Source organism: Varroa destructor, unplaced genomic scaffold (genome assembly GCF_002443255.2).
Source record: "Varroa destructor unplaced genomic scaffold, Vdes_3.0 BEIS01000004.1, whole genome shotgun sequence".
Classification (NCBI taxonomy): Eukaryota; Metazoa; Arthropoda; class Arachnida; order Mesostigmata; family Varroidae; genus Varroa; species Varroa destructor.
This window is the reverse complement of record NW_019211457.1, coordinates 43,735,408-43,758,385: the sequence shown is the minus strand read 5'-3', so window position 1 is coordinate 43,758,385 and position 22,978 is coordinate 43,735,408. Positions and strand designations below refer to the sequence as shown.

Below are 22,978 nucleotides of genomic sequence, written 5' to 3'. Positions count from 1 at the left end.
GAACCTTCACCTCCGTACAAGTTCAAGCCAACATCATTTACAGCAGCAGCGGCCTTTGCCTCCTTTTTTCGGTATCTGTCTATTTACAGTATTTTCTCCGTCCAGTTACCATAAGTTTTCTTCACTCGGCTAATAGTAGACTCGTATTAACACTGCCACTCGTCGACGGCGGTATGTCTGTATGTGGGTCGGCGGCCTTTTCAAACTTGATCGTATTTGTGGGTCATGTCTAAGTTGTTTGTGTGTTTGCGAATCTTTGTAGGCCTATAGAAGATCAACAGAAGGCTTACACGAAAGGAGAGTCAAGGCGATGCGTAATATTCATCAAAGAAAAAGGACTATTAAAATCTGTGCAGCAAAGAAAGCGTATTTCTGAGATATTATGTCGGTAATTATAAGCCTCTAGCAAAAAGGATTCAAATAAATCTGTCGATTTTACTTATGACTGAATAATGTTATTTGCTTATCACGACGAACAGGTTGTTTTCGTGTACAACCAAACATATAAGTTGTGTCGATAAATCTGCTGAACGTGGAGCAGCATTTTTGTATTGTTAGATATCGTAGATAAACGTCACATTTAACGTGTGCGAGCCAACGATACGCCACTGGTTGACAACACGGTACCAAGGTAGCCTATCTCGATGCCTAGAACTATACGGAGGTACTACCTTTGCCAGCTTTCTAACCAATAGAAAGAAGATGCTTCCAGCCCATACATAGGTATATAGATACAAATAGATTCACAAATGAACAGATTTTCTGCACTCTCCGTCCCTCGGACCGGCTAGATCAAGAGTACAGTCCTATGCAGTCGCTCACCTGAACCGTAAACAAGGACACGATCTGTGATATGGCAGCTACATATGTAGTGAACCAATGGAAAGCGTAGGTGAATCATTTACTCGGATCGAGAGGGCCTTGCGACCCCGATGGAGCATCAGCGCTGAGCTGTGAGAGGGTCGTGACTGACTGGCAGCGGAAAACAACATAGACAAGAGATGACAGAGGCATCTAACTAACAAAACGTCGCTTTCCATCCATCAGCAACGATCATCAAGTAGTCAGGCAGTGAATCTCGTCCGAGATCGTATATTATACGTCGTATCCGTATTCATGTGTGTGTGATAGTACACGCGTATAATATCGGTACCAGCAGATACAAATGTACGGTTCCTTGATCGTGGAATCTGAGCCTTGATGGTATTGCGCATAGACGAATACCAATGAAAAATTTTCAGCAGTCGTTGCTCACAACAGAGCATCGGCAAGGAAAGCAATCAGCGAAGTACAACCACGTCATACTTAACGCTTCGAATGATCGGATTAAATCACGCACAAGGATATGCGTATCATACGTTGAAGAATAAATTCGTGCTGCGTCGCCTACGTAAAAACGGGACGTTGGAGCTATCAGTCTGCCATTATCAGGGCACACTTCATCGGAATGCTGGAAACGCGAGTCAGGGAAAACATGTGGAGCTTGAAGGAAAGGACGAAAAAAGCAATCTTCTGGGGCTAAACCTTCATCTGTTAGAAAAGATAGATCCAACTGATAATAATGAACTGACATTGAAGCAAGTGTTACCGACACAGAAAAGAATAACAGTGGAGGCATGCAGATATTGCCGTTTCCAGTGTGTGTACTATAGTTTGTGTATAATGCATACGCTGACACAAATACCTAATCGTAACAACGATTCTCGACGGTATAATTTTGGTTCGAGCCACGCTAACGAACAATGTGTTATATCTTTTTACTAAGTTAAATGCGTACGATGTTGGGACGACTGCTAAGCACTTGAGCTTGCGTACGCCTGGTGCTTCACCGTGGTTAGCTTAGTTCAGACCACATCAAACCTATCAGGTTGGTCCCGGTGGTCCGGGCACAAAATAACCTCACCGTATACACGGCTCTCAGCATAGTAAATCTATACCGTGTCGTCCCGTTGGGCATCAGTTTTTCGTGGACGGTATGTTACTCTGGCCGAAGAGCACTTCCTAACTTCCAACACTAAGTATTCGCAAAAGTCGTAGAATCAAGCTCCATGGATATGCTCACACGATTCCCTTCAATACCGTCAACTACTACTACCAGTGTTGATATAGTACTGCTGTGGACGAAAAGCTAGAAAAAAATGTAATGCCAGAACGTCTAATATTGTCACGGCTAGGCTCCTTTGCTTCTCATCGCTCTGGCGAGCTTTTCTCCTCGCCGGCCAATGGGCTTGATAACCCATGTTGCGGGAGAAATGGGAGAACAATGAGTAACGAATGGTAGAGCCAGTTCTCTTGATGACCGATGCTTCTCCGTTCGGCAAAGCGGAGTTTTACCTCTGTCAACGTTCCGGAGCTCAGCAGAGTAATACGTGCTGGCATAATACTGCCAGCGTGCTAGAGTTCTTTTGCATCGGCACTGCTTTGGAGAACCATGGTCATGGATGTGGAGGGCCAACTAGAACGCAGCCGGCCAACGGAACTGCTAGTTTCATTAAAGCAATGAATGCTCGGAATTTTTACGCTCGTTTGCTTTCGCCCTTACACACCCTTTCTTCTTCTGTTTTACCCGTTAGAGATGTACGAGCCGTCGCTGTTCTACCTGGCTTTAGTACGGGCTTGTAGCGGCGAATGGCGTTTGGCGCCCGCCTCCAGCCTGTAATACGTTTACGGCCCAGCCCACCACCACCACCACATTCTTATTCTGCCAGTTCTACTTTTCGCGCAAAGGGGAGCAGTATTCCAACGACGCAAACGCTAACTGGAGGACCGGCCAGTTACGACCATCACCCGAAGAAAGCACACGCGGGGTTTGCCGTTGCAACCGTCAATACAGCCATCGCTAACAGCTCACTCTCGAGTAAGTTGAAACTTAGGAAATACTTGCAAAAAAAGGGCCGTGCCGAAATAGAGGATGATGAGAAAACGATAAGGCTATCCAGTGCTTTTGCCTTTTTTTTGTTATAGTAGTTACAGCAAACGGCAGGGCTCGTTCGCCTGCTGCAGCGCAGAGCAAATGAGCAAACTCCGCGCGTCGGCCAAAGTAACGTATACGGTTCGACGCGAACGACGTCGTATACGATCGTCTACAAGTCTCTGTACCGGTGTGTGTGTGTGCGTGTGTACATGGCTTCAGATGTTGTAGCATTGGTAATAATGATAGCGGTAGTACCTTGTGGTACACATAGCTGCTGTTCTTTTCGACGGAGCCATAGACCCACATGGATCAAAGCCGCCCTCCCGCAGTAGACCGCAAACAAGTTTAGATCTGATCAAACTCAGTGAGAGCTGTGGTCGAAGCCGCTGAGCACGGTCAGGGCAGGCGGAGAATTGGAGAACCGGCGAACTACAAGTGTAAACGGCTACCGAATGCTGCTGCTGCTGCTTAAACTAGACCAAAGACAGATGAAGGAAGAAAACGTAGAAAAGGAAAAAGACAGAGCGTGCCGAAACTTTTTCATCACAGACGTAGTCCTCTATCCACTTACGTATGCGCGAACAGACAGTCGACACTCAAAACAGCCCTTAAGGCCAATGGATCGGGCGTGACTACTACTAGTAATCACTAACGAGGGGAACTCACCGCCATCATCTTTCGTCTCGTAGGAGCGGCAGGGAGGAGAACTGCACTTGCGGACAACCTCTTGGATCTCACGGATCCGGGGAACAATCTCACAATAAAACCAACAGCAGTGCTAAGTACGGTCGTAACACCGACGCCAGTCTCGAGCCAATAGCTCGTCCCAAACGCTGGGTGTCGGACATTAAACATCCACACAGACACACTGGTCCCGTAGATTTCACGTACATACTCTTGGAATGTGCGGCTGGTAAAAACCAGATCATTATAGATCAATATCAAACAGTAACAGCTTAGAAGAACCAAAAACAGTGTTTTTCAGTTCCACCCACCATGTTGACGAGAGGTAAGTTCTGATCTAACTGTATTAATGCCAATACGGTAACTACAGCAGTCGACAGTATGGCTTTAGTCGATGCACTAGAATCGCAGTGAACTAGGATAAAATTGATCAAACTGACACAAGAATTCTAGGAAATGTAATACTGGTGTCTATAGACACCAGTATTACATTTCCTAGAATTCTTTTTTTTTTTTACATTGTTATCCATTGTTTACATTGTTTTTTTACATTGTTTTTTTTTATTTACATTGTTGCTTTCGCTATGACGTATAATTCGCCAGGCCTAAAACAATAGGTCTTCCAAGGCGCCTTATCCGACAACCGCATCCATATCATTAAAGTTCTCGTAGAAGCGACCAGCAACAAAGCTGATTTTTATGAAGTCATTTTATTCCTTTTAATACCCTCATTAAACCCGTCTTACGAGTTTGGCATTACAAACAATACACGGGTCTAAATTTATTGGAATTTTCATTCAATTAAGCAGGCATGTTTATCTGCATTTAACTACCCAATATCCCGTCGAACTAGGCAACAATGGTACGCGCCACAATATGCATTAATTTTTACTTTATTTCTAAGGCCAACCTTCAATCTGCCTTGCGTTTAACATCGTAACGAAACCTCTCTAACGAATAACGCTAAACTGGTCTCTTCTCTCCGTTGTGACCATCTGCAATGTACAGATGCTATAGACCCATAGGACACGCCCGAGGCACCTGCAGGTTCAATAGATGCGCAAGAGATGCGCGTTCCATGGATGGTGATACGCCGTTCTAGTGTTTTCAGGCGAGCTGCTGGTCTACGAACTCCTCTATGTATTCGTTATTTGCTATGGCCCAAACAAAACGCACGGGTTATAAGCTGCGCCATTATATTCGTTGACATAGGTTGTGTATTGTATCGGGATCATGTGTTTGTGTTTTATTTCAGTCATTTATATATATGGACTAATGCAGAATGTTTATTCTTGTAGGTTGAATGGTACCATCAGTGGGGGTGGGGGGGGGGGGGGGAATTTTACGATACACCAAAAAAATTCTAAAACGAGATGCATATCAATAGATCTATTGAAAAGGCGACATCGGAGAGTACATTGTACATGGGTCATTTTGAACTGTGCAGTAGAATAATAGCTGTGCCTATAGAATCTGCCAAAGTCAAGGCGTCAGGGTACCTTCAAGAACTACTCTCGTCATTTTTGCAGGTTCTGAGGAGTCGATCATCTTTACGTCTACTTCCCTATAAAAGCGTCTTTCTTCCGATGCAACGATGTACCTGAAAAAAAAACGTTATCAAAACGACGCAATTACATCTAATTTGCAATGGTTTACGGAAGAACAAATCGCGCAGAAAAAAATTACTGCTCATTTCTTGTAGAATTACCCGTTATGATCTCCTTTGTGGATTTGCTGTAATCATAATATTTATTTATGTGTACATAAACACTAGCTATGCTGAGAACATCTTTTACATGTAGTTTAAAGGCAAAAAAAAAGTGTTCCTGCCCAAACTCTGAAATATGGCGAGTGCTCGTCGACTTTCAGTATCTGATTCCTATTGCTATGATCATTCAACGCTTAATGTTTCACACAGTAAAAGAGGGTTCACATTATTATTACCTGATTTTATCGTGGTAGAGTTTAGCTTTGACGATGTACAGTCCACCGCCCTCAACTCGCACATGTCCTCGTGCCCCCTGATTTCCCCCCTGATGAATTGTGATCACCACATTTGGTGGCCGTTCCTGGCCGCTGGTATTCGGCGGACCTCGTTCAATGGTAGCAGTGACCGGCCCCTTCCGCTTTTTGCCGACGGGTGATGGTTCAGCCAAATTCGTACATGGATGTGCTTTGCACCCGGGCACTTTGGCCACTTCGCCTGCTGCGACCATCGGCGAGTTTCACGGTGCAACCAACTTCGTCATCTCATGTATATTACGATTTAAGGGCCGTTTAACACTAGATCAGACTGACTACCTTCCTAAGTCGAATTAGAACGCACTTGCACAAACGGAACTCAGTGACGGCTGCGCTGGCTTGGGAGATCGAATACGGAGATGCGAATAAGATATCAACACGAAACAGCAATATCACGGGGCTGACTATTGAAAAACTTCAAATATTTACACATTGAAAACCATACCAGGTTGGCTTCGTCAGATTTTAAATTATATGATTGTCTCGAGTAACGTCCTGTAGTGCCGCGGTGCACTGCTGTTGGTCGATTGTTCAATATCGGTTTGGTTCAGACTTAACATTCTGGGCACGTTAATCGCTCCTGTCGTTGTCTCTGACATAGACGAGATAACGTATCACTCATTCCCATAGCAATTCCCTTCTAGAGGATTTACTCCTTTGTGTGGTGCTAAACTGATATCGGTCCAAAAGTCATTGTTCCATCAATAGCTATTTTTTTACAGTTCAGGGGTTTTATTCTGACAAGTTCCCCCCACCCTATTCGAACCCCTACAGCTATTCGAACCAGAGACACTGCATTAAACCTTGTTACCGATCCTGTGGTAAACACATATCTCATTAGTATATATATATATATATATATATATATATATATATATTTATATATAGCAATTGAATGTACTAAATCAAACCACACATGTATTTACCACCGATACTTATAAACGTCACGTTTAGCATAGCTATGTTTCTTGTATGGGCTAGTTGATGTCACAGTTTGTGCCCGTGTCAATGTTTGTCTTTGTATCTATTTATTTAGACAGCGTAGTATAAAATAGACGTTCAGTATGCTTCGCCATATTGGCAAAAAATTCGATAGGCTGCCATTTATATTAGTATTACTACAAATAGTACTATTCGTATATCGTAGTTGCATTATTGAGTCTGGAAATAATTAAAACGATAAAGATTTCGTTTAATAGTTATTAGAAACACAATGTTGATCACAAATTTTTTCCTCGATTGCCGACCGAGGGTTCAACGTCAGGATTAACGAGTTTAGTCTTATCGTTTGTAGGGCTCGCACGTTATAGGATTTAAGACCATTCTAAATAATTAATCCCTGGGCCGATCCGTAATTGGCAATCGGTCACGAGGTCCAGCGTGGCTGGCGTAGTCCACGTTACACTCGAGCGACACTTCACAGTGAACTCGCATTGCGGATGATGTCCTATATCAGTTATGACTATATGGATTTAATTATCGCGGTTGTTAGCAGAGCCTGAATTTGAAACTCTAGTTTGCAAAAATGAGCAACTTGGTCGAGGAAGTTAAATACGAACTTTTCAGCAATATTTCTATTATTTATTTTTGTATTGTACTACGTTTGCAAAGAGGCTATGTTGAGTGCCGGACTTTGCAGGTGGAAAGAATCAGTCGTGCTTTTGATTCTATCAAAATCTTCGACTTTTTCAATTTTCCTATTTATTGAATAGAAGCGTTCTGACAAATGGCGTTAAGGCACAGACCTACATAACAAGATCAAGAGATTATAACAATATGCATGTATGTTTATCGTAAATACTGAGATTTGATGTTGACATAGAACAGCGTCGACAACAGTTTAGGTATTCTACCGTGGTCTAATAACGAACACTCGAGCTAACCTTAGGGTTCGTCTTATCTCTGTTTCTATTTAGGTGCTGTTTTTTGCGGTTGTCCTGCGTCTAGCCACTTCTACGAGGTCAGATCGCCTCTTCAACTTGTTGTAACCAGTGGCGTAACAAATTTAGTTAGTTAAATGGTTTTTATAGATACTTCATCATATACACCTAGTGGGTATCGGGACACAGTCGAACAATTTAGTAGCGGCCGAACAGTATCAGAATCAGTTCAGCTATTGCGTCTCCAGCAATTCGTTTAGGGAGCCCCGGAGATGTCTGGTTATTGCAGCCTGACAGGTCACTACCAGGTTAAGCCAGCATCCATTGAATTTCGCCCATTAGCCATATGAGAAATACTAATTTGAAATGCTGGCTACAACAGGTCGAGCCAATTGAAACATTGATACATCGAAAAGATTTCAAGCCGTATAAAAATAATAAATCCCTGGAAATGAAATGGGATGATTTTTGGACCGAAAGTAACGTCAAAGCCAAGCGCTGGCACTGCTCGCTGGGTCGACGGTAAATACGTACATGGAAATTGGAAGCAGTTCTCATTAATTGGTGGCTGCGCAGCCTTAAATAGGTTCAGTGAACTAATCCAAGAAATTGTGAAATAGCCGTAGCATTCGTCCAGTATCACAATGCGCTAGAATATCTGCCCCCCTGCCTCGCCGTGGAGCTTTGAGCAGCATAATTAGAGATTTCAACATTGTAACAGAATAATTATATCTAAAATGACGCAAGGTACGAAATAGATTTTGATGAACGACCTAAAATAGCATTGTGTTAAAAAATTTTAAGGTTTGTTAATTGCTCATTTGGAATAGTTAGTTTCCGACGTACTAGGAAAATATGTTGATCGATACATGTATTAAAAAGTATTCCATAATTTTTTCTGCGGTGGATCTTCTACAACGGTATAGCTCTATATTGAATTATAGCAATCAGAAGGTTTACGGATAAACATTTTGCCAAAAAAGCCGCAAAAACATTGCCTTCGTTGAGAAATTCTCATAAGTGCACGTCCGTATATATGGTACGCTACAGTCGAAAGTAGGTTGGCACACCAGTGACGGCAACGTGAGCACTTCTGAAATTCGATGCCCCTACATATTTATGCGTAGAGTTTTATGTACTATCTTTTGGACAATGCGTTGGGCTTTTTTACGTCGTTGAGCCGATGTGTCAATTTGCCTCATCAGTGAAAGTCCTGCAGGTATCAGCTCGACATGGTATGCAACCGTTTCACTGAAGCTCTCGTTGTCTATCGACAAAGACGTTGACGCCGTGAGTAGCTGCTGGCTCGACTACGAGATCAAGATATCACGCATACGGAAACGGTCCTTCTACTAATAACCGGAAACGGGTTGAAGGTGCGCCAACCCACGATCCCATGACCGGTCGAGAACTTCTCGCTATACAACTTTACGATCTCCTCAACAATAGGTTTACAAGCGATTTTGATATGTTAGGCCCATATACTCCGATTTAAAAGACTTACCATGTGTATAGATATAGGGCTTTGTTGACAGCTAGGTTCTAATCGTTTGTACCTATGCGATACTGATTCGAATGACGTACGTCGTACTATGATTGTCCCGCTGCAGGCTTAGATACCCAAAGTTCAACTAAACTTCAGTCGACTATACATCCTTCATATAAGCACACGAGTGTAGTGTACAATACTGCACACTTTCCCATACGGGACTGCAGTTCAACCTTTCTTTATTGCCACGTGATACGCAATGATAGATTTTGTTGAAAAGTAAGCGTATGCTTTTTTTTAGCTAAAACAACTTAGATGCTCCCCGTAGGGAAACATTTGATTTTAAGCCAACGCCATTACTCCACCGTTTTAGCCGCTCATGGCTCGCAAGTGGTATCAACCCAGATAAAAAATTCTAACAAAAACATCTATCCCACTTAAACCGAAAGAGGTATAAAGCTATTGGTGACAACACACTACGGACTCTCAAGGTGCCTTCCTGTTGCAACTGACAAATTATAGCGATATAATAACCATCGCTATCAGAGCGCGTTAATCCATTAAGGCACAAAACTTAGAAGGGGCCACAACGTACGACTGCGAAAAATTAGTGATTCGATAGAAATCTTAGTTGAACCTAGTAGGCCATTGTTCCTTTTTTTCTGAGAAGGAAAGATATTACTTAGGGCATAGTCGATGCCGCTAAAAAGTTTTGTTGCAGACGGGATAGATGCAGAGCTGGTGGGACGAGTGGTGTTATGTACCGAGAGTGCTCCAAGGAGGTGCTACGCGAGGCGAGTGCCAGCTATCCATCGAGCAGTCAGCTTGTGTTCTCTACGCTAGGCACAGTGTATACTAGTGTGTCTCACGGAATAGTATTTAGGTGAGAAAAAGGGACACCTCGAGGGAACTAAGCCATGGCATGGACTAAGTACCAACTGTTCTTGGCTGCCATGTTAGTTGTTACCGGGTCGATCAATACGTTAGCAGCAAAATTTGCTAGTAACACGCCAGCTTACGGTAGACCGAATGGAACCTATTTTAAAAATGGCACTCTACACCCGACTGACGCAAAGCACAATTTTGAGCATCCATTCTTACAGGCCACGGGCATGTTTATCGGAGAGTTTTCATGCTTGCTGTTTTTCAAACTGATGATGTTTGTCTACCAGAAGAAAGGTACCCCCAAAGATGCAATGTCTGAGATCTTTCAGGGCAATCAGGACTTCAACCCGTTAATTTTCTATGCGCCGGCATTCTGTGATATGATTGGAACTTCGCTAATGTACGTCGGCCTAATTATGACCTATCCTGCATCGTTTCAGATGTTCCGAGGTGCTGTCATAGTCTTTACAGAAATCTTTTCAATTATCTTTTTGAAACGAAAATCGTACGCCTACAAGTGGGCCGGCATTCTTCTAGTCCTAGCAGGCCTTGTCGTCCTGGCCCTAGCTGATATGAGAACAGTGGCTCACGGAGATTATACGACGACAGAAATTATCACAGGCGATCTGATTATCGTTCTTGCACAGATTAATGTCGCCATTCAAATGGTTCTTGAAGAGAAATTTGTTTCAAAGAACAATGTACCTGCGTTGCAAGCTGTCGGTTGGGAGGGCCTGTTTGGAATGTGCACACTCGGCCTTCTGCTCATCCCCATGTATTTCATCAAGCCGAACGGCGCGCCATTTGAAGACTCAGTTGATGGCCTGTATCAGATTATACAGAGTGGCGCAGTTTCTGGCGGTTTCTTCGGTACGATGATCTCGATCAGTTTCTTCAATTTCGCCGGTATTTCAGTGACAAAAGAAATGTCGGCTACAACGCGTATGGTGCTCGATTCTGTACGAACAATTGTCATCTGGGTTACATCGTTTATGTTGCCAAACCCACCGACCTTCCAAGCTTCTAGCTTTATCACGCTGGGAGGTTTCGTTGTCCTGCTAATCGGAATGATCGTCTACAATAACATCTTGATAGTGCCGTTCATGGTGAAGAAAGGATGGATCAGAAATCCTGAAGGTAGCGAAAACGAGCATCGTGCACTGGAAGACAACAGTGATTTGCAATGACCACGATGAGCACAACCATCGTGACAGATCGCACAAGCCAGACCAGTTCGACCAGTGAGGTAGTTCAACACCACGAACGATAACAAGAACTTGTACATATACTTAAGGCTTAAACGTTATCCAACGTATACCTTATTGACATACGGCGTGGTATACTGGTATAAATTTGCCGAATAGCGCCTTAAGTAAACGTGTTACGTTATCCTAACAAAATCGTTTCTTTGATCTTGTGTTAGGTATCTATCCCGTCTAATTTCTAGTGGAAGGATCGAAATGTAAAATTGTGGATATCTGTACTGGATTGATAACATTGCTTGTTGGTTATAAAGGGCAGGAAGAGCCTTTAAACGTTTGTAAGCTCTTCAGATTTACTGAACCCGACTGGCATTTTGTGCGAAACTTATTATTAGGCCGCAACAAATATTGAGCTCATTCAAAAGTAAATGCATTTTTTTCACGAAACAAAAAGCCCGGCGTTTTACTCAGTTTCTAGTAACAGACTAACGCATTACGTATTTCGTCTCGCCCAACTTTTAATTAACGCAAACTTTTAATTTTGGTGCTGGAGAATTGGCTTATTGTCCTTATTGTTAAACACATTTTCAACATTTACCAATGATCGGGTAAGATGTTGTAGTTTGCCATTGTGCCAAAGGAGGACATGACTGCTCTGCTCGTCGCGTGTCTTATGTTGAGTAGTCTCACTTATTCGATGCAACCAGACAATTACAGATACTTGTTGTCCGTCCGTCTTTTTTTGAAACGTCCTTTCAGTTTTACTAAAGGCAGATCACGCTTTTATCCGGATTAGAGTCCAGCTTAATCTAGGGCTTAGATATTTAGCTATTTACTACTACTACTACTACTTATTTATCCACTTCTTATTACCCGTAACATTTTATCTCAGAATTTATCATTGTAATGTGATTATAGCGATGTCTGCTCTGAATCTGTTCCGAAGTAACGAAAGGCAATCTTTTCGTGTGCTCTTCGTTTAGGTTATAGAGTAGTTAGGCATCTAACGTATGGGTAGACCTTGTCGGGTGGCAATGACTGATAATAGTTGCAGTAGTGTGTTTTTTTCGGTCAATTAACGAGTTATTTGCCGGTTGTCCTACTTGAAAGGTGTCTTGAAGGAAACCTCATCGACGAGACGCACACCCCGAAGTAATTTTCAAATTTCACAAAAGACCCCTGAGTATTTGTCCCATGGCTCCACGTTTGAGCTGTTTTCCGTAATATAAATATTGGAGTGTTTCGGTACCTTGTTGATCTCGGCAAAAAGCAAAACGGAGAAGAAAGAACACGGAGCAAACGGAGAAAGTCGAAAATGAACCTTTTCACTGGGAACATCCATCTTTTAAATTTCAATTTATTCAGATAAATAATTGCAACGTGTCTATGAAATAACGAGTGCGCTTTCGAATCATATGTAGAAACAAACGAACAAATGGAAAATGGCCATTATTTCTATGTATTGTAAGTAACACCGGCCCATAGACACAGTTCACAATAAACATCGAAAACTCAAAATAACGCGAGAGGAAAGTTTCCGTTTATTGAAGCCCCGTGTTCGCAGGAGAAGTGATTTACAGCTTGTGTAAGCGCATGCGAAGCTAAAGGACAATCATAGGGGTCTGTCCTAAAAATCTGCCTTATACTCGATGAATGTCATCGCAGACGATAGCCATCGTGTAGGCCATATTACTCAACAAAGAAGATTTTTGAAACAATCTGCTATACCTGTATTGTTTTTGTCGGCCGGTCCACTTCTTCTCAGTTTGACCATGCTGCATCCATGGTGTCAGTGCATCGAGATAAACCATAGCTCATTCCAGAATTTTTTTTTTTTAGAAAAAGTGTTTTCTTCTAGCTCCTTTTATAATTTAACCTACAATTTCATATTTCCCGAAAAGCCCAGATCGCAAACTGATATATGAAATCGAACAGAATTAATGGCAACATTCATCTATTTCGGGACTGGTACGGCAAGCGGCAAGCTCTTATTTTTTTCACCACAACAAAGAAGCAAAGACTAAATGGCAATTGGATTTGTTGGAAAGGAACGTAGAGAAACGGCTCGATAACTCGAAAAGCAACCAACGTACGAGCATGTCCAATATCAATCAAAACGGACAACTGTGTACCATACAGATTATTGACGTCTTCCGGTAATGCTATAGAACTCCACAACGACAAACGTTAGACCGAATCTCTTTAAATGTTGGCGATAGTAACCGGAACAGTTTGATAGCAAAGCTTTCGTGTGTTTGAGGACGAAGCACAATATGCGTTGTTTATATTGATCAGCTCTGTTTTTAGCTCTCTATTTAGAATACAAAAGTGTTCTATATATATATATATATATATATATATATAAAGTACTACTTATATATAAGTATACTTATATATATATATAAAGTATTTGTATTTATTTCACATTCGAGTGTAAACTACATATTTAGCCTCCTATTCGCAGAGCAGACTTAAACCTACTACAGAGTAGGGCATCGCCGCGTCCCAATTGCTGGACAAATGCTCAAGCCGACGTTCAAGGAAACTTGAAAAAAAGGTCTGTTCTGAGAAACATCGTCAGCGAAAAAGGTACCTTAAGGAGGATGTAATATGCTCATGCCCTTTTTAGTTATGACGCTGCGTACACTTGGAAGTCTGTAGTACTGACCGGTATCGGCGCTGACTAGACTATGCCCGACTACCCAGTAGCTCTGATCAGTGAACTATTGGAAGAGGCCAGATCATCATGCCAATCGCTCGTGCTTCACGCCCGATTTTACTCACAACTAAAATACGCGTAAAAAGCGGCTGGAGATTTGTCGGCACCCGAGTCACCTGCTGAGCCATCTGGTCGAAACCATTGGGGAAAAAGATGTACTAAAAAAATATTGGCCTGAGTTGGTTTTTTCTTGGAAAATGAAGTGCGTGATTTGGAACGACTGTCACGGCTAAATAATATAGCGATGTGGATAACTTATGTGAAGCAACGCAATATTTCCACAGATGTGGCAGATGTACCATATACTCCTGTCGAGTGTGTTTGCTATTTCGAGTTCGATGCTAGTCATGTTAAGCGCCTATGTTAGCCAGCTATCGGCAAAGGGTTGTTACGGGGGGCTTTACCTCCATAACAGTACGAGCCGGCCTACTGACGAAGACCACCAGTTTACGCAACCGTTCATGATCACAGAGGTAATGTTCATTGGCGAGTTTCTGTGTCTGCCATATTACCAGTTCGTTACGTTTGTTTACGCAAAGCTTGGTGTCGATATGAAAAGCGTTCCTCGGCCGTTTCAAGGCGGTCATGACTTCACGCCGTTAATTTTCTATTTGCCAGCGATGTGTGATATGGTTGCCACAACAGTTACTATTATCGGACTCCTTATGACATACTCGTACACGTTTCATATCCTACGGAGCATTACAACGTTATGTACCGGTTTGTTTTCACTCATATGCCTTAAACGGAACATGCCTGCTTATAAATGGGTCGGCATGGTAATTATACTGTTTGGGCTAGCCACAGTGGGGTTGGCCGATGTGGATCTATACGAGAAAAGGCATTCAATTCTAGATTTGATTGTTGGCAACCTGATGATTATCTCTGCGCAGGTACTGTACGCTAGCCAGTTTGTGCTCGAGGAAAAGATTCTCGTGAAGTATAATGTAGCACCTGTACAAAGCGTTGGTTACGAAGGCCTTTATGGCATGTGCACGCTTGGAACGCTCTTGGTCCCGTTGTACTTATTTAACAGGCGCGCGGTGCCGCTCGCAGACACAATCGACGCAATCTGTCAGCTGGTATATAATCCGAAAATTTCGGCTAGCCTTGTCGGATTGGCTATTCTGTCTGGCTTTGGAAACGCATCCGGTCACGCCGTAATCAAAGAGCTGAACGCGACCACACGCATGTGTCTTGACTCATTCCGAGTCGTCATTATTTGGATAGTATCCATGATTTCAAGCGTTCAAACGATCCATCCAATCCAAATTCTAGGATTTTTCATTATGTCTATAGGGCTATCCACAATGATCTGCTAAGTTCGACGCCGATACGGCGTATTGCTATCGTGCGGAGTAGTCTAATTGCATGTATTATTATATAGATCAATTAAGGAATCAACCGGCCCGAGGTCTTGCGTGTGGGGTGGGGGTTCCGTTGCCGTTAATACTACAAAAAGCATCTAAAAACGAATCTGAAGCCCAGGGAGTTTAGCCCAGGGAAAATAGGTATACATTTACGTACGTATCCATTATAACGTTATGCAATAAATGTTTAAATAAGGCTATCCTATTACATTGTACCATAACCGACAGCCATGAGGTAGACCGCTCGTTGTTTTCTAAAATTGTAACAATTCTAATATTGTATAAACATCGGCGAAGTATTTTCGAATGTTCGAAGCACTTCCTTGTAAACTACCATATGGGAAAATAAAGCTCGATGTATAGACAGTAGGATGAATTTTTCACGTACGCAGTTATTGCAACCCAACCGTAACTGACAAACGAGAAAAAAATCCACACATCGTTGTCCTATGAACCTCATCAGATGCTAGATCTGTCTATCTAGGTTTCGTAAACAAGTATGTTTGTTTATGGTCCTTCCCAGGCCCTTGAAATACGCGTAGCCTCATGAATGAAGTTTTCATCAGTATATGGTAGCTGTCCTGTTAGGGAAAAGAAAAGCACATACTGTGTACCCTTGGATCACTCACATATGTTAATACTATGATACACCTAATTGGTATTTATTGAAGGCTTACGGCAGTTCCAACATAGTTAGCTTGTACTAATGGGTTCCCCGACCAGTTCAGCTGCTATCGGGTGTCGCTTGGAAATTTATACCCCATTCTACTTTGCTGTGCGAACAAAGACGTATTTAGCATTCAAAATATTACAGACAGGAAATGACATTATTTGAAAAGCCTTCGCATCGCCTGATACGGGATTGAACTGAATCAGTGGGTCGGCTTGCTCAACCATCGTCTGGGCCGTATCGAATGCCGCGCGTAAGCGTGATCGACTTCGAGCCTCGCGGGTATTGTAATTCTAGTGCTTTTCTGATGGTTCTGTTTTCAATGCTCTAGCTGCTGCTGTTATCGCGCATCATATTATGCTGGGAAGTATTTGAATCGCAAGTAAATCCCGTTCAATGATTACGCCCGAGGAACAGATGATCAAGACAATGTTAAGCTTCACAGTTGTGGGACGGAGCAACAACCCGCCTAGCTCTTGAAAATAGACAAATGATTATTATCGTTTTCGGTGTTATTATAAACATTATGCTATCTGTAATTTGTGTCAAAAAAAAAATTAGTATTATTATTATTATTCTTCTTGGTAGGGAATCGGGCTAGTAATCGGCTGGGTCTCCCTAATGCTGTGTGCGCGTATCGACGTTGATAAAAAGCGGGATATTCTTCAAACCTTCGCAACGGTTACGGGAAAATACATATATCTATAGATAAACAGGATTTGTTTTTTGATCTATTTTCACACATTTGGGCTTAAAACTGTGCCGTGCATTTGAAAAAGCGCATACTGAAACAAACAAAGAAAACTCTACATTCACGCTCAAGCTCAGTTGCCTATATCTTAGTTGATTAACATTCTACAGAAAAAAAAGAAGCTACCTGCATTAATGCTATATGTGAAAATGTTACAGAAAAAAAAAATATTCAAGGGTGTAAAAAAGGAGTTGTTCTTGAAGGCCAACTCTGGCACCTCTTAAACACGCTATAAACGTGAGGAGCTGTAGCAACGTACGGCATTAAGGTAGCAAGGAGCAATCGCAATATGATCGGCTTAGCCTTCCGAATGAAACTCCCGGAGATGGTCGCGCTGACCAGAATTACAGATCTAAGCAACTCGGGCTAAAAAAATACCGTTTGAATTTCCGTTTCGTCCGAAATTCCGTCCAATACACAAGCATCCATAGCGTTAGGAAAATCAGGCCATACAATATCAACTTCTTTTTTGACAAGGAACTACTGCCCTCTGCATATTCTACTCGAAAACATTGCACAGGCGGTAAATGAGCTTTTCGGCTAACGAATGTACGTGGCTAGTTTTTGCTTCGGTTTCAAGTAACTAGGGAACATTTTTTGGTATTTTTTTAGTGTTTTCTAGCTGTAACAGCCGAAGTTTTTCTAACAAATCTTGCCTGGTTGCCACAAAGTTTTCCGCACCGTACGAAACAGCTAGGAATCACATTATGCTCGTCAATGAACTCACTGCAGCATCGGACCTAATATCACTAACATCAGTGTGATAGCAGCGTATTCATGTCCGAACCCAGTCAGGACATAAAGTGAAAATGGCCTTAAAGGTAAAAGCTCAAATGAGTTTACCCGGTGGCCTCAGGGCCATCAGCTTTTGACGTACTTCTAACGGATAACCAAACAATTAATAACTAGGTAATTAGAATAACAACTTGGTTTTGGTCGTGTCAACATCGTTACAAGCTTTGTTTCAGCAACAAAGCAGTGGTAGCCTCACACACGATGTAGTCGTCATATGAACTGTTTTTGATACCGCTGATTTGTTTGTTAAAAGTTAAATCAATCCGCTAGCAACGAAAACACCAATATGAGCCAGGCCAGCTGCTGTTTCCTAACAGACTGCTACCAGGGCCAGTACGACGAGAACGCCACGCCCCACTTAGTGAAATCATAATTTAAAGTATTCTTTCATACGGATACCGCAGGTATCCTTTGAGTTCATTTTTGTGTGGGTCTTTAGGGCTTTCAAAACGCATCTACTTATGGCGCAACTTCTCTACGATTGTCTGTGGCAAGCAGATATTCAATCTTCTGATTTTCTACCTGTCAGCCATATGGTACGTTCGCCGCACTTATTGGTCTGGCCATGACTGATACCGCATCATTCCAAATGTTCTTTGGCTTGCTAATAATTTCCAAGAATCTATTCAAGCAGACTGTTCATAGGTGAAACGCGGCTGTTTGTTTCTTTGATAATGCAGTTGGTCTCTAGTGTTTGTAGATGTCCGGATATGGCTAACGAAGGCATTGAGCGTTACCAACACCGTAGCAGATCTGCTCAACTGTGACGTTGTTCGAGCCGTATTTAAATAGAAGCTCGTAGAGTACGTGTACAATAGCAGGCAGTGTTCGTAGGAATACACAGACTAGATGAATTTAGGCCCACGAAACCAGCGTCTAGACTAGCTGTAGGATCTGCCTTTACGATGGCCTGTTTTAAGTCACGTCTACGTGGCTAGTAATGGAATAAACAAGAACCTTTCGACGTATAGATTATAACCGAAAATCAGGCAATGAGCGCAATGAACTGGGGCTCGCCAAAAAAAAAAAGAAGACGGCGTCTTAAAGGTTAAAAAAAGGCCAGTTATGTGACCAATATCATCATGTTAACGATATCAATAAAAGGAATTCAAGTTTCAAGTTTTCACTCATCTAACGAACGAGTGGGGACTGCTATCCAATATCACTGATCTAGCCAATCACTGTTATATGTTAGCGGTAATCTATGACATATAATAAAATGAGAAATATTTATTATACAGATGAAATAAATGGCAATAGAGATTTTAGGCATAAACGTGTTTATCGATTAAATCCAGTAATATGTAAGATGATGTAAGGGTCAAAGCCGGGTGTAGACAGGTTTTGTTGTGTAATGGTGCCAGCCGTTCTGCAGTACCGAACTTTTATATCTATCTCGATGAGCCATTATATCTCCCTAACAGAACTATATTTTATATTTAACAGAAAACATGGATAATATCAAAATATCGGTACCTTAAGATGTCCATAATAAATAAACGAATCCAATTATGCGGCATACTAGATGGTATTTACATGCTATAATAACATCGTATAAGCATATGTGATTAAACATTGTTTATGTGCGTTCTAGTGACAACGGGAAACCATGCAATCGTCTTTATATCTGTAGAAACTGTGTATCTGCTTTAAACCTTTCTGATGAATCCTAAATCTGAACGTCGGGCCAACAGGATCATACCTACCCCATCTGAGTCAGTGATCAACAATGTTAGCGGTTTCAAATATTAACAAGATTGCACTCTCTGAAGGCCCTATGTTACTCGCCCACTGATGGTGTCTACAAAAATCAGTCGCCGTTAACTTACGGAAAAATTAATAGGCCTTTGCAGAAGAAGGAGAAATGTTAATTCAAAACGTTTGTGACACTTCTTACAGGTGTTACAGCATGATTCATTATGTTGGTTATGGAATAAACTAACTTGAACTTAGCGTCAGATTAGTACAAAGCCTTGCATTATGAAGGCGCTGACTTAAGGCGTGATGAGAGGCCTTTGACGCCTTGTTCCACTAGTGAAGCGTCACTTTTTGTTAAGCACCCATTCATACTGATAGCTCCGATGTTTTTCGGAACATAGGTCTACACGATAACCGTGTGCATCTATACTCAACACGACGTAGAGATTGAAAGGATTCCCATCAAGTCTGCACAGTAATTAACACTGCAACCGGCGTTCTACGACATCACTGATAATGTTTTTTAGCCTCATTACGACGTACGCCTCATCGTTCGTGACGTACCGCGGCTCGGTGATCCCGTTTAATGGATTATTTTGTGGTACCGTTTTTACTACCGTTTACCGTGTTGCTATTACTATAAGTGGCTTAACATGCCCGTGTATGGGTTGGCTATATGGTTCTCGGTACAATTTATCCATTAAACAACGTAAAGAAAGTCCACACGATACTGCCAACGTGCTATAAGCAATAATATAGCCCGTGATTCTTTCAAAGTTCCGGCTGATACTCTGATCTGAAACGCGAAGCAAACCTCAACAGCGTCAAACGCGATAAGCGTGTTAAGCAACTTCCGAAATAATGAGAAGATCCAAGGGGCCAAAAAGGCCACCAAATTCGCGAATCGTTCCCAATGCGTAAAAAGTACACGAAGATATTGTGGAGTTCTCGAATGGTCTAGTAAAAAATATGCTTTCAAAGTTAATGACTCTGTCACTGACGAACTCGGTAAAGGCTAGCTCTGCCGTATCGTAGGTTTATACAATAACTCAGAGTACGGGCCCATAGAGCGAAGTATTTTAAATAACGTACTTGACAGAAAATATGGTACAGATTACAATTAATTATAACGTATAGAAGGGATCGTTGCAAGAAATTTAATAACAAACACAAATAACACAAGACAGACAAGGCCAATTGTACATATTGCATGACATTACACACGTACGCTATGTATATATCGTCATTTATAAGGACAATTTCGATTTTATTGAATTGTGCTTACCTATTCACCGTTATGTGTCTAAACAAAGATGTGTCAAGAAGAAATTGTGTTTTGTTTACAAACATATCTCAAACGTTCGCTAGATACTGGGATTGTTAAGGCTTACGTTTTTAATTATAATTGAAATGGATTTCGTTTGAAAATTCTAACAATGTGGTTGTTTGCCTCATTAATGCCCTATCTATCTGACATTTATTGTATAGATATTGCGTACGCCGGTATTATTGAATTTTCTCATACCGTGTAGCCATATCTTCTGCCTGTACTGAGAGCGCTATTGAAAGAAAATGCTACAGTGGCTGTATTATCCAAATTAGATACTCCCTACGACTTTCTACTGCTCAAGGCATGTGTGTTCATCACTTCTGTCCTATGTTATACGAAGAAAACCCGTGTAATGAAGTCTAATCTGTAGAGCATAGAAACGTTCGCCGCACCGGTTAGCCTAAGTAATCATCAGAAAGGTCCGCAGTGGCGTATTGGCTTAGCGTCTACATCAAGCAATAGAACTCCTGACTCAACCGCAATCAGAGAAAACTTTATATGCTGCAACGGGTATAGCAAGCTTCATGCGAGGATAGGAGCGCTGAAAGGAAGCAAACATAGTCTACCTAAGGAACAGCATCTGAAATGAATATTGCGCCGCAGTGAAGCCGCACTGACCGATAAATGTCTAAAATATATGAGATGACAAGACTGTCTACTAGATAGAAATATGGAGATATATTGTTTGCGAACTTATCTATTTATCTCGTCTGACTAGAGGACAATGAAAACCGTATAGTAAGCGACATTTCATGGAATAATTATGCCAATATCTTCTCCCCCTTCTACTCCGCGTGACTATATATGTCACCATATAGACGCATCTTCATTCCTATTATTATCATTAGCAGCAGCAAATCCACTTTGACCTAAACTCAACGGATACAATACTCTAGGCCAAGGATTCGTCTTATTCTTCTGTTATGCACAAACGTAGATAATCCCATAGGGAAGGCCTTGATGCGGCGGTACCGCACGTTGTGGTACGAGTGATAGCGAGAGACTTTGGCCACGCCTGCAAGGCTGTGAGCACCACGCCCCCGGCCGCCAAACCTGCAGCCCATTTTACTGGTCTGCTGACCCGTCTCTAAACGAATGTAGTTACTCTTGTTACCACTTCGTGTTTGACTATGGGCCTATATTTTAGACAGATTTCAGGTTTCGGCTAGACATAGTCGTCTGTACATAGGGCAAATAATGTTTAGTGAAAGCTAGATACTGCTGACCCCATATGCTGGTATAGAGGTTCACTGCCACCTTTAATACAGCATCGTATCGGTAGATTCCAATTACAGAATATATCTATTAATAGATACACCCCCTTTCATATACAGCGGCTTTACGCACTATATTTATTACTAGAATTATATATATTACTATATAGTAATATTTAATAATTAGCTGAGTTTCTTTTCTTCTAAAGGACTTATACCGTCTGCGGCTACGATAGCGTATTTTCGCGCTCGTCAACTGCGCAAGACGGATATGTAAAATAGTTAGCCCAAAGGATCATAGTAATGTTTACAAGAGAAGAAAGTTTCGCCTGCACAAGTTTCTGGCTAAACGTCAAGCGTATGTATGCGCATATGCGGGGTTTAACCATGCCGAACTCAGTATGTAGATTATCTCGTCTAATGCCCCTATACCTATATGCCAGCAGCCTAATGCCCCTCGAATAATTTTCCCAATCGGGATTAATTCATTTATATGAGACACCTCCCAGAAAGTTTACGAGATTCCAAATACCAAGCGAAGCTATCATTACAAATGTAGGCAGGCAAATTATGATACACATCAGCATGGCTAAAGCCATCTTGAAGATAAGCTGACTCAACCAAACGCCTTTATGGACGCGGCTAAGGATCCAAATATTATTCGAATAGTTTTGTCAAACGTGTTTTCGTTTCTACCTCGATGGAATAAGCAGTTAACCATGATGCGAAACCGTCACAGAAGGCATCCATCTAAAGAACATCAAGCGTTTCGATGATAGAACTCGACCGGATTCTGCGGACACGAAGAAAATAGGCGCCGCAGTCGCCATCGGGACTTGTGAACCACCTGGTGCTAGTCGAGCTCGTCTAGCTATTCGAACTAGCCGCAGTTCGAAGTTGGTAGTTGTCAGTGCCGGGAGGCCACCTGATACCCTGATAAATGCCCTACGCACCCCGTCCTATAAGATCGGCTGGCTCTGTAGCTACCTGGTCTTCTGACACTCGCATTGGCGACTGGGTCGAGAGGCTCACCGAACACACTAAAGGTATTTCCGTTTCTATTCTTCTTGAAGCTATGTCCGAAATGAAAGTGGCTTTCGATCCAGCAGCACTGCCCAGCACATACAGTTTATACAGCCCTCTGCAAATTACGATAAATTTCCATCTCCAGGGAGTTCTATCGAGGGGTTAGTAGATTCAGATCGAGGTGGTGGGGTGTTAGCGTGAGAGCATCGTCGGGAGCTTGGGGGCATCAAAGTAATATGGTATCGCATCTCGTCCTTCTCGGTTCGTGTTCGGCGTTAGGCTGCTACAAAGGAGACGATTCAGCAGTTTGGGGTAGCGAAGCTCGAAAT

General features: G+C 42.1%; 3 protein-coding genes and 1 pseudogene across 20 annotated transcripts in view; 3 read left to right on the top strand and 1 right to left on the bottom strand.

Annotated features, from left to right (window-relative positions):
• The window catches only part of LOC111249816 (uncharacterized), a 74,538-nt gene extending 74,096 nt beyond the window's left edge, over positions 1–442 (top strand). For all 11 annotated transcript variants that reach the window (XR_015327241.1, XR_015327242.1, XR_015327237.1 and 8 more), the window contains one exon: positions 263–442. Coding sequence is in view for 1 of the 11 variants with exons in the window: in XM_086988270.1 (XP_086844396.1) it covers positions 263–376 (114 nt within the window). In the remaining 10 variants the exon portion in view is untranslated. The remainder of the gene's footprint in view (positions 1–262) is intronic.
• Positions 1–22,978, top strand: part of LOC111249810 (pikachurin-like) — a 226,426-nt gene that overhangs the window by 147,537 nt on the left and 55,911 nt on the right. For 2 of the 8 annotated variants that reach the window (XR_015327236.1, XM_086988263.1), the window contains exon 1: positions 2,614–2,857. The exons of 4 other annotated variants lie outside the window; for them this stretch is intronic. Coding sequence is in view for 3 of the 4 variants with exons in the window: in XM_086988263.1 (XP_086844389.1) it covers positions 2,629–2,857 (229 nt within the window). In the remaining variant the exon portion in view is untranslated. Of the gene's footprint in view, positions 1–2,613; positions 2,858–2,944; positions 3,924–22,347; positions 22,670–22,978 lie in introns of those variants that run through there. 2 more of the 8 variants (XM_086988265.1, XM_086988264.1) reach the window with 2 other exon arrangements.
• On the bottom strand, positions 4,476–6,170 carry LOC111249815 (uncharacterized). The gene is made up of 3 exons (XM_022804174.2): positions 5,543–6,170; positions 5,098–5,198; positions 4,476–4,752 (listed from the first exon to the last, which is right to left on the bottom strand). Exons 1-3 carry the CDS (start codon positions 5,812–5,814, stop codon positions 4,706–4,708), a joined length of 420 nt encoding a protein of 139 aa, XP_022659909.1. The 5' UTR covers positions 5,815–6,170; the 3' UTR covers positions 4,476–4,705.
• On the top strand, positions 9,564–11,274 carry LOC111249811 (solute carrier family 35 member F6 pseudogene; annotated as a pseudogene).